A 12,525-nucleotide genomic window follows, 5' to 3' on the forward strand; every position below is an offset into this window, starting at 1 on the left:
TGTGTGTCGTCGGCATATGAGACCAGAGTTAGGCCCCACTGCCTTGCGACATCAGCCAGCGGTCTCACGTAAAGATTGAACAACGTGGGACTCAGCGAGGATCCTTGCGGAACCCCCATGGCCAGAGGCTGGAACCTGGACTTGAAGGGAGGGATGGCAACACAGAAGGAACGGTCGTCCAGGAAAGAGCGGAACCACTGCAGCGCTTGGCCACCGATACCAATCTCCTCGAGCCGATGCAGGAGGATGCTGTGAGATACAGTGTCGAAGGCGGCGCTGAGATCTAACAAGATCAGCGCCGCCGTCTGACCAGCATCCAACCTCGCACGGAGATGTTCCACCATCACAAGAAGGGCAGTCTCCGTGCTGTGACCAGCACGGAAGCCATTTTGTGTGGGATCGAGTGCATTGGTTCGGGCTAGATGTTCTGACAGGGCCAGATTGACATGGGCCTCTGTCAATTTAGCTGGCCAGGGTAGCAGCGAAATGGGACGGTAGCTTTCCGGTTTAGACGGGTCCAAGGAGGGTTTTTTAATGATCGGAGACACCACCGCCTGCTTCCATCTAGTTGGAACCACCCCCGACTCCAGGGAGAGGTTGATAAGGGAACGTACAACAGGGCGTCCCATAAAGGTCTGGTCTCGGAAGAGAGCAGGTCTCACTGGATCAGATGGGGACCCAGATTTAACTTGCAAAGCAAGTTTATCAAACCCTTCCAAGGTCAGAGGGGGGAATGAAAGCAGGGTGATCTGATGAGGTGTCTCGTTGGAAATACCCAACAAGGTCCCGATACTGGGGAATGTCCGATATATAGCTTGGACTTTTCCCAGAAAGTAAGAGGCAAGGGATTCGCACTGTGCGACAGAACTCTCAGCCATAGAAGTGACACGCTTTGCCATAAGATCTTTAACCGCCTTAAAGATAGCCTTCGACGGGTTGGTGCTGTTCCGGAACTCGTCGGCATAGAAGGCCGCACGGGCACGACATATGGCCCGATGGTAGAGCTTGACGGATGCGGCATATGCAGCTTTTAACTCAGCCCCATATGTCTTCCGCCAGGCCCTCTCCGCCCGTCTACAAGCTCCCTTCAAGGCTCGCAGAGCGCCATCATACCAGGGACTCGACTCGCGTGGATTGATTTTCATCGATACAATAGGTATCAAAACGTCCAGAGCCCTAGTGAGCCAAGAGTAACTTTCACTCTAAGCAAACCCAACCAAGATAGAAAACAAATACAAACTTTTTGCTGCAAGTTAATCCTTTGCTGCGTTTAGCTACACTTAGTTGCAAATGTTTGCAGAATTTGTCTCTTTAAATTTAGCGCTTTGTGACATAAATTCTTGCAAAAATCAAAATTTTAAAGTAAATGGGAGGAAAGTGTAAAGGTTCGACATTCTCCACAGCACTTTATGAAGATTGCACCTTTACACGCTCCTACTCCTAAGATTCTGACACACAGGATAGCAGCAGATGCCATAAATGTGATAAACAGATTCTTTAGGCGTTTTACCTTGTCAGAGCCACACTCAGTCCCATCCAGAAGAGGAACAAGAAGGCGGGTGCAGCTGGTCTTGTCGTTGGCACTGCTGTGGCAGGACAGCACTCCACACATGTCCTGAAAGTCAGAAAACAGCACTGAAATCAGCAAGATGTATCAGTGCAGCATCAGAGAAGTTTAATTCAAGGCTTCCAAACTGGTTGCTGCAAACTGAGCTGAAGCAACCTGCCCAAACTCACACATGGTGTCAGCAGAGACCAGGATACAAACAAAGGCACCTCTGGCTCTATGTGAAGAGCTTTACCACTTCCCCAGAGGGCAGAAGAGAAAGAAGGAGAGTATCAAGAAAAGGAAAAAGGAAAGAGAGAGGAAAGGAGGGAGTTAGAAAGGAAGGCTGAGAGGATGGGAGGGAAGGGTGAGATAGAAAAAGTAAGAAAGAAGGCGTGGTAGGGAAACAGAGAGAATGAAGGAAGAAAGAAAGAGAGATAAAACCATGGGACAGTGATGATTAAGAGAAAAAGAGGAATGAGAGAAGAAATAAATGACCAACAATGAAATGAAAGAACTTCACAGTTGTAAAAGACATTGCTAAAACAACCCATATTTTATTATAAATGGCCCCCAAAGTGCTGAAGTAGCTAAGATAGGACAGGCAGCCCTTTACAAATACAAAAACATATGACATAAATAAATGCTGCAGTAGACTCCGCGGGTACCAAGTCATTTCTGGTGAAAGTGCAGGCCACGGCCAAGCTCCCGAAAGCGATTTTGCACTGGTCATCTGCTCCATAATAAAGACCTGGCTTCCAGCCAGAGATGCTGGCCTCAAGATGGGGCAGGTCATCCACACAGCTCGCATGGCCACCACTGTGGAGGAAAAGCAGAATGTGGACAAGAAAGTGACCCAAAACTCTGCAAAATCTCAAGTAAACAAGTTGTGATGCCCCATGGGCAGTCTCCAGCAGGTGGAGCTAAAGAAACTGGTCTTGGGAGGTGCCACACAAGTTCAGTCTACCTCAACCGAAGTCAGGTTTTAGGGAGACCAACCAAAGCTACAACTTGCAAGCCGTCCGCTGACCCCAGAACAGGAAATACGCAAGCGTTGGGGGGATGGGTTTCAAGGAAGATCACACTACCCAAGGTCCTGACATTTGTTTACAGAAGCCAGGAAGCAGGAGGAAAACAGCGGCATATGTGACAAACATCAGCTCTGTCATAGGCCTTAATGTATTTCATAAAATGAATATGCTACTTACCAGTATGCATCTGTTCTTGGCATGTAGGGCTGCTGACATTCATATCTATAGCATAGATCGCCACCTAGTGTTGGGTCCGGATGATTGCACATTGTTGTCCTGGAAGAGTCTTCGAAGTATCACGAGATAGGTGACTCCTCCCCTGGACTACAGTGCGCATGGGCATCGACTCTATCCTCAGATTGTTTTTAGCCATTGTGGCAAAGATGGAGTGTAACAGTGTAAGCGATGGCCATGCTAAGAGTAAGTGTAAAAAAGTCTGCAGCCGCTACAGGCGCCGGGGAGGAGGGCGGGCGATATGAATGTCAGCAGCCCTACATGCCAAGAACAGATGCATACTGGTAAGTAGCATATTCAGTTCGAGGCATGTGGGCTGCTGAATTCATATCTATAGCATAGAATACATAGCAGTCCCTCCATTAACGGCGGCCGCCTGTGCCAGCTGCAGAAGTCTGAAATAGTGTCTTAAGAACAGCCTGCCCTACAGCTGCCTGCTGCTTGGAGTGCACATCTACACAGTAATGTTTAGTAAATGTATGTGGTGTAGACCATGTGGCTGCTCTACAAATATCTTCCAAAGGGATATTACCAAGGAAAGCCATAGAGGCCCCCAACTTGCGGGTGGAGTGGGCTCTGGGAGGGACCGTTAAAGTGCGCTTAGCCTTTTGATAGCAAATTTGAATACACTTAACGATCCACCTGGCTATACCTGCTTTGGAAATGGGGTTGCCTTTGTGCTGGGCCGAAAAAGCAACAAAGAGTTGTTGTGTCTTCCTAAATGCTTTGGTCCTATCGATGTAGTACATTAAAGCTCGTTTGACATCCAGAGTGTGGAGCATTCTTTCGGCCACCGTCTCTGGGTTTCGAAAGAACACGGGCAGTTCAATTGTCTGATTGACATGGAACTGCGAAACCAATTTAGGAAGAAATTTAGGGTTAGTGCGCAGCACCACCCTGTTAGAGTGAATTTGAATGAATGGCTCTTGTACAGTGAGCGCCTGCAGCTCACTAACACGTCGTAGAGACGTAATGGCAATGAGAAAAGCCACTTTCCACGTTAAGAACTGAATCTCACATGAATGTAGAGGCTCAAAAGGTGGGCCCATCAACCTGGTGAGGACCACATTGAGGTTCCATACGGGAGCTGGCGGGGTCCTTGGAGGGATGACCCGCTTTAGTCCTTCTAGGAAGGCTTTAATGGCGGGCACTCTGAAAACTGAGAGATGCTGCCTGTTTTGGAGATAAGCCGCTATGGCGGATAAGTGTATCCGAATGGAAGCATATGCCAGATTGCATTTGTAAAGATGCAACAAATAACAGATGATGTTGGGAATGGATGCATCTAGCGGGTTGATGTGGTGTTCAGTACAGTAAACGACAAACCGCTTCCATTTCGCTGCATAGCAGGCTCTAGTGGTGGGCTTTCTCGCCTCCCGAAAGATATCCATGCATTCTGGAGGCAAGTCAAGGTAGCCAAACTCTAAGACCTCAGGAGCCAGATCTCCAGATTGAGCTGTGGCGGATCTGGATGCTGAATGTCGCCATGGTTCTGTGTCAAAAGCCTTGGTGTGAGGTGCAGCCGTTGATGCGGTACCACGGAGAGTTCTAGAAACGTGGTGTACCATGGTTGGCGTGCCCACGTCGGAGCAACCAGGATGAGTGTCATCGAGTGTTGCTTTAGCTTTCTTGCCACCAGCGGTATGAGAGGCGCCGGGGGAAAAGCGTACGCAAATCTGCCTGACTAGTTCATCCATATCGCATTGCCCTGGGACTGTGGGTGAGGGAACCTGGCGGCAAAGCTTTGGCATTTTGCGTTTTCCCTTGTGGCGAACAGGTCTATCTCTGGATGACCCCACTGCTGGAAGTACGGGCGGAGTACTGATGGATGTATCTTCCACTCGTGCATTTGGTGGCTGTACCTGCTGAGCAGGTCCGCCATCTGATTGTCCTTGCCTGGGAGGTGTTCTGCCATGAGGAAGATGTTCCTCTGAATGGCCCACTTCCACATGCTCTGAGCCAGATGAGACAACTGTGGAGAGTGTGTACCTCCCTGCTTTTGGATGTAGTACATGGCCATCATGTTGTCCGTCCGGATCAACACGACCTTGTTGCACAGATGTACTTTGAATGCCTTCAGCGCCATGAAGATTGCCATCAGTTCTAGGTAGTTGATGTGCATCTTCCTTTGCTGCGTCGTCCATAGTCCCTGCACCGTGTAGTGGAGTACATGAGCTCCCCATCCCTGGAGAGATGCGTCCGTCGTCAGGATAATCTGTGGCACAGGCTCCTGGAACGGTCGGCCCTTGCAAAGGTTGTGTGGAGTCCACCAATGCAGAGAGTTGTATGCCCGACCGGTCACCAACACTAGGTCGTTCAACCGCCCTTGAGCCTGAGTCCACTGATGCGCCAAGCATTCTTGGAGCGGACGCATATGTAACCTCGCGTGCGGGACTATGAAGATGCAGGAGGCCATCATGCCTATCAACTGCATGAACACTCTCGCTGGAAGGGAGTGTTGCGGTCTGAACTTTCGGATTAGCGACTGGATGTTGTCGATCCTCACTGAATTTGGCTGAGCCGTGGCCGCCAGAGTATCTATCGTCGCGCCCAGATACTGCCGCACATGGGCCGGCTGATGGTGCGACTTCGGATAGTTCAGTGAGAAGCCCAGACCGTGAAGAAGGTGAATGGTGTGGGACATGTTGGCGGCGCACTGCTGGGCTGACTTTGCCTGAACCAGTCAGTCGTCCAGGTAAGGGTAGACATGTACGTTTTGTCTTCTGAGGTGCGCAGCCACTGTCGCCAGACACTTTGTGAACACTCTGGGTGCCGTGGTCACTGCGAAAGGAAGGACCTTGAATTGGTAATGCCGATTTTGAACGGTGAATCTGAGGTATTTCTTGTGTGATGGATAGAGTGGAATGTGGAAGTAAGCATCCTTGAGGTCCAAGGTTGCGAGGAAGTCTCCCTGATTGAGCAACGGAAGAACTTGCTGCAGCGTCAGCATGTGGAAGTGTTCGGAGATAATATACTGGTTCAGGGGCCTGAGGTCCAGAATAGGTCTGAGGGACCCGTCCTTCTTTGGGATCAAGAAGTACAGGGAGTACACTCCTGTGCCTTCTTCCTCCACTGGCACGAGCTCTATTGTGCCCTTTTGCAGCATGACAAGAACCTCCTGCTGCAATAAGTGCAAATGCTCCGTGGATATAGGACGGTGTGTTGGTGGTATGTTGGGCGGAGTGGATGTGAGCTCCAAACAATAACCGAACTGGATAAGTTTCCTGACCCACCTGTCTGTGGTGATGGATTTCCAGACTGGCAGGAACTGCTGGAGTCTCCCCCCGACAGGTGTGGAATGGTCGGGGGGCAGTGACAGGGCGTCACTGTTTGTTGGAGGCGGAGGAACGGGAGTTGTTGTTGCCCCTGCCTCTGCCCTTGGTGCTGTTGCCCCGGTAACCTCCTCTACTCTGCTTGGTGTAAGAGGATTGCGCCCCACCTTTATTGAATTGTGTTTGCTGGGACATCTGGCCTCTGGTAACACCCCGATTGCCTGAGCAACGAAAAGTGCTCCCTCGAAACTGTTGGGACTGTAGAGCTCCCATGGACTTAGCAGTCTCGGTATCCTTCTTTATTTTTTCCAGGGTGGTATCCACCTCAGGACCAAATAATCTATCAGGGTTTACCGGCTGGTTGAGGATGGTAGTTTGTATCTCCGGCTTAAACCCGGAGATTCGAAGCCATGCCTGACGTCTCAACATCACACTCGTATTAATTGCCCTGGTTGCAGTGTCCGCAACGTCTAGTGCACACTTAATGGAAGCGTTGGAGATGAGCTTCCCTTCCTGGATAAGCATCTCGGCTGCCTCTTTATATTGGTCTGGTAGATGTTGCAACAGGGTCTCTAGTGTGTCGTAGTGTGCCCTGTCGTATCTAGCCAAGAGTGCCTGAGTGTTAGAGATACGCCAGATATTGGCCGCCTGAGCTGCTACTCTCTTTCCTGATGCCTCCAGCACTTTGGATTCTTTGTCCGGGGGAGGAGCTTCACCAGTGGTCTGCGAATTCGCCCTTTTGCGGGCATTAGAAACGACCAGAGAGTCCAATGGCAACTGGTCCTTGATGTAGGTAGGATCGCCAGGTGCCGGTCTGTATTTTTTCTCAATTCTAGGGTTGACAACCCTGGACCGCGTGGGCTCCTTAAAAATGTCCGCAGCATGTTTCAGGACCCCCTTTAACATTGGGAGAGTCTTTACAGTCTTTTCAGCTGTTGAAAAAGTGTCAAAGAGGAAGTCCACCTCAACAGGGTCAGCATGCAGCTCAACGTCGTGGTTGTTTGCTGCCCTCTCGATTAAGGCATTAAATGCTGCAGAATCCTCAGTAGGAGAGGTCTTGACGTTGTAGACCTGAGGGTCATGGGCGGGTTGCTGATCCCCCTGGTCTCCTGTCCCTGCCCATGAGACCTGTTGTTCATCAGGATCTGTGTTGGCAGGAAAGTTGTACTCCTCGTCATCATCCCCAGCATCCTCTACATCCGAATAAGTTGGTGAGGGTGTGGCAATTCTTGGAGTCCGAGGAACCAGTGGCTCGACCAAGACTGGTGAATCTGAAGCAGGCTTTTTGCGCTTTAGAGGAATTGTGTATGACTCCAAAGGCTGTGTCGCCGTAATCTTCCTCTTGTAAAGCGTAAGCTTCCCGGTGTTGGCATCGATGAAACGCTCCGACTGCTCCTCAACCAATGGTGGTTGATGCTTCAAGCCCCCAGCGGGTGAATAGGCTTCGACCCCGCAGAACCCTGCAAGTGTGCTTCGGGCACCGACCGTGGTGCGAAGGCCTTCGGTGCCACCTTCGGCGGCAGCGTGAAGAGGATTGGTGTCGAAGACTTAGACGATGGGACAGATTGCTTTGGGGCGGAAGGTGTCTTTGGCTCTTCCGTCGAAGCCTTGTCCCTGATACGTTTCAGGGAGTCCGAGACCTGCTTCGTAAAGGAAGCGGACGGTTTCGTCGACCCGACAGACAACCTCGGCCCACTAACATGTGAAGACTCGAGCGTCGATGACTTGGTCTTTTCCAGTCGAGGCGTAGGAGCATCCTTCTTAGGGGCGCTACGCCCCCCTTCCGTGACAGCAGACGTCGATGCCGACTGTTTCGGATCGGCGGCCTGGGTAACCTGTTTTGGGTCCCCAGTCTTCGGCTCGATGCCCTTGCTGGACTTCGGCTCGACGCCCTTCTTGGACTTCGGCTCGACGCCCTTGCTTGACTCCGGCTCGACGCCCTTCTTGGACTTCGGCTCAACGCCCTTGACCAACTTCGGCTCGACGCCTTTGCCCGACTTCACCGGGTCGACCGCTCTCTTCGGCTTGGGTTGCCCCGACACCTCGGAAGACGAGGGTGCCGACGTCTTCGGTTTCGATGGCGTTTCAACCACTTTCGGTTTTGTCGACACCGAAGGTTTCACTTTCGGTTTAGTTTTCGACAATGGCGGCTCCGCCGAAGTGTCCGTAGCCGGGCCTGAAGGCGGGGCCGTGGATCCTGGTAGAAGGTCTTGGGTAAGGCCGCGTGGCGATCCCTCGACCTGAGCCTTTGTAATTGTTCGAACGGGGCATAGCTCTTCCTCTGAGCTATCTTCCATGGCCCCATAGGCCTCATTGTTGTCTCCTACCTCGTCGACGACTTCTTCTACATCTAGGCCTTCGACATCCGCATCATAGTCGTAGTCGATGTCCTCCGTCGGAGGTGAAATCTGCATCTGAACTTCGTGTCCGTCTGCTTCTTCGCTGTCGAAGATGTCCACTGGTGCCGGGGCCGACTGCCGGGCCTCCATGCGCGCCGCGCGCCGAAGCCGAATCGTCTTCTTCGAACCTGGAACAAGCCATACAGTTGGCTTCATCGTGGTTCGGCGACAGGCACTTGTTGCACACCGGGTGGAAGTCGATGTGGGGATACTTGGATCCACACACAGGACAATTCTTGAACGGGCTTCGTTCCATGTTGTCGAGGGTCTTGCTGCGTCGACTGCGCCTCGATCACCGAAGAGTCACGCGACTCCCTGGATATCCAACTCGGGAACTGAGTCGGAATAGAACCGGGCACCGAACGCAAACAATACCGACGGTATGAAAAAGGCCTTCGGGCCTCGAAAAGTTTATGTTGATTCCGAACTGGAGATAACGAAATTACATCCGAACCAATGGCGGAAAAAAACAATCTGAGGATGGAGTCGATGCCCATGCGCACTGTAGTCCAGGGGAGGAGCCACCTATCTCGTGATACTTCGAAGACTCTTCCAGGACAACAATGTGCAATCATCCGGACCCAACACTAGGCGGCGATCTATGCTATAGATATGAATTCAGCAGCCCACATGCCTCGAACTACCACTTATGGGCATATGTATGAACAGAATTTTTAGTCGCAAACGCTGCGAATCGCAAAAAAAGCAGCGTTTGCGACAAAAAATTCGGAACATGGGATGTATTAGGAAAATTGCATCCCAAAATTAAGGAATCGCCAAATATGCGATTCCTTAATTTTGCTTAAGCATTTAAGGAATGGCAAATTGCGATTCCTTAAATGCTATGCAAAAAGCACTGAAGTTTTGCGATTTATCCTTAAGAAATCACAAATTACCACCAACTTCAAGTTGGTGGTAATTTACGATTTCTTTCACAAAAGCACTTTTTGGCATTTGTGAAGGTGCCATATGCGCACACATGTTCATTTCAGGGGTGCGTCAGGGTGTCCTTATGACAACCTTGAAATTATTCTCAATTTGCGATTCTCAAATTGCGAATCGCAAATTGAGAATGACTTCCCATTCATTCCTATGGGCCTCCTGGCGCATAGAAATGAATGGGAAAGTATTCCTTAATTGCGATTCCGCAATTTGCTAATCGCAATTAAGGAATACTAAGAAATCGCTATAAAATTGCAATTTTTTACATACATCCCGTTTTGCAATTCTCAAATAGTGATTCTCAAAAAATCGCTGTTTGAGAATCGCAAACAGGGATTTTCATACATATGCCCCTAAATCATACATTTTCATCTCGGACATATTCACAATGAAACTTTAGAAGCAATCTCCGATCACTATTATATTATCACCTTAATTTGGTAACAAGGATTTATTGTGTCACCAACTAATGAATGGAGAAATGAATATCTCTAGATTACATTTTTCTCTTCAAATATATATATTTTCTGGATCAGAGGCAAAATGACCATTCGCAAAAAGTGATAGCAAATGATGCACCAACCTTTTGCGAATTGAAAGGAAAATGCTACTTACCAGTATGCATCTGTTCTTGGCATGTAGAGCTGCAGATTCGTACACTTTTGCAATAGATCGCCACCTGGTGTTGGGCTCGGATGATTGCAGGTTGTTGTCTTCTTGGAAGAAGTCTTTGTAGTCAGAGATAGGTGACTCCTCCCTTGGACAATACTGCGCATGGTCATCGACTCCATCCTCAGATTGTTTTTCGCCATGATGGGAAATGATGGAGTTAGTAGAAGTAAAGAGAAAGGATGCGTGTGCATCTAAATAAGATGAGAACTGGAACGGATACAAGTCCCGGGGAGGCGGGAGGGCGTGTACGAATCTGCAGCTCTACATGCCAAGAACAGATGCATACTGGTAAGTAGCATTTTCCGTTCGAGGCATATGAGCTGCAGATCGTACACTTTTGCATCGATTGTGCAGCGGTGTCTCCCCTAGCGGTGGTCGCTTGTATCCGTTGCAGTATTTTAAAACAGTGTTCTAAGGATAGCTTGGCCCACTGCAGCTTGCTGCTTGGCCTGCACATCAACACAATAATGTTTAGTGAAGGTGTGTAGTGTAGACCATATTGCTGCCTTGCATATGTCCTCTAGTAGTATATTTCCTAAGAAAGCCATAGAGGCTCCTAGTTTGCGAGTGGAGTGTGCTCTAGGAAGAACTGTTAGTGTACGTTTAGCCTTTTGATAGCATATTTGTATACACTTTACAATTCATCTGGCAATTCCCCCTTAGAGATGGGGTTGCCTTTGTGTGGGGGAGAGAAAGATACAAATAATTGGTTTGTCTTTCTAAAGGATTTAGTCCTATCTGTGTAGTATAACAGGGCTTTTCTAACATCTAAGTTGTGTAAAGCCCTTTCTGCCACAGAGTCTGGGTTTTGGAAAAACACAGGTAGCTCTACTGATTGGTTAAGATGAAAAGGAGTAATAACCTTTGGCAGAAATTTTGGATTAGGCCCAAGAACCACTTTATTAGGATGTATTTGAAAAAATGGTTCTTGTATTGTGAATGCTTGTATTTCACTAACTCTTCTGAGAGAGGTGATGGCAACAAGGAAAGCAGTTTTCCATGTTAGGAATTGCAATTCACACTTGTGTAAAGGCTCGAAAGGGGGTCCCATAAGTCTTGTAAGGACAATGTTTAGGTTCCATACCGGAGCAGGTGGTAACCTAGGTGGGATTATTCGTTTTAATCCATCCATGAATGCTTTTATTGCAGGTACTCTGAAGAGAGATAGATGTTGCCTATTCTGTAAATAGGCTGCAATTGCTGCCAGGTGCAGGCGTATGGAAGAATAAATCAAATTAGACCTTTGTAGATGTAAAAGGTAACCAATTATATTTTGGATGGAAGCATTCAGTGGATCAATGTGATTATTGTTACAATATATTGCAAATCTTTTCCACTTAGCGGCATAACATGCTCTGGTAATGGATCTTCTAGCTTCTTTAATTATGTTCATACAGTCTGGTGGCAGGTTTAAGTAACCAAACTCTAAAACTTCAGGAGCCAGATCGCCAAATTCAGTTGGCTTGGTTCTGGGTGTCTTATTTCTCCATGGTTCTGTGTTAACAGGGAGGGCGTGAGCTTTAACTTTTGATGTGGAACCAGTGAGAGATCTAGTAGTGTGGTGAACCACGGCTGGCGTGCCCATGTGGGAGCTACTAGTATTAGCTTGAGAGACTGTTGTCTGAGTTTGCGCACTACTAGTGGAATGAGTGGGAGAGGCGGAAAAGCGTACCCAAATCTGCCTGACCAGTTCATCCATATCGCATTCCCTTCCGACCGTGGGTGTGGAAACCTGGCGGCTAAGGTTGGGCATTTTGCGTTTTCGTGGGTGGCAAACAGATCTATCTGTGGATGGCCCCACATTTGGAAGAATGGTTGAAATACTTGTGGATGTATTTCCCATTCGTGAATCTGTTGTGACTGTCGACTCAACAGATCTGCTATCTGATTGTGAATTCCTGGAAGGTGTTCTACTGTCAGGTGTATGTTTTGAGGAATGGCCCATCTCCAAATGTTCTGCGCGAGCTGGGACAGTTGTAGAGAGTGTGCCCCCCCCTGTTTTTGTATATAGTACATGGCTGTCATATTGTGCGTCTGGATTAAGACAGCTTTGTTCTGTACTTGCACTTGAAACGTTTTGAGTGCTAGGAAGATTGCTAGCAGCTCTAGATGGTTGATATGGAACATTTTTTGTTGGTTGTTCCATTGGCCTTGTGTGGTATATTGTAAGAGATGGGCTCCCCATCCTGTGAGGGATGCGTCTGTTGTGAACACTATCTGTGGAACAGGCTCTAGGAACGACCGTCCTCTTGTCAAGTTTTTGGTGTTCCACCATTGCAGAGAGCGATATGTACGGTCGTCTACCAACACCAGGTCTGTGAGCTGACCTTGAGCCTGATTCCACTGTCATGTTAGACATTCTTGTAATGGGCGCATTTGCAGTCTTGCATGTGGAACTATGAAGATACAAGATGCCATCATGCCTATAA

General features: G+C 48.8%; 1 protein-coding gene across 1 annotated transcript in view; it reads right to left on the minus strand.

Annotated features, from left to right (window-relative positions):
* ADAMTS13 (ADAM metallopeptidase with thrombospondin type 1 motif 13) overlaps positions 1-12,525 on the minus strand; it is a 271,774-nt gene that overhangs the window by 184,478 nt on the left and 74,771 nt on the right. Inside the window, exons 8-9 of the mRNA XM_078646125.1 lie at positions 2,215-2,365; positions 1,511-1,615 (exon numbers count right to left, since the gene is read on the minus strand). Coding sequence (XP_078502251.1) covers positions 1,511-1,615; positions 2,215-2,365 — 256 coding nt within the window. The remainder of the gene's footprint in view (positions 1-1,510; positions 1,616-2,214; positions 2,366-12,525) is intronic.

This window comes from Lissotriton helveticus, chromosome 5_1 (assembly GCF_964261635.1).
Source record: "Lissotriton helveticus chromosome 5_1, aLisHel1.1, whole genome shotgun sequence".
Classification (NCBI taxonomy): Eukaryota; Metazoa; Chordata; class Amphibia; order Caudata; family Salamandridae; genus Lissotriton; species Lissotriton helveticus.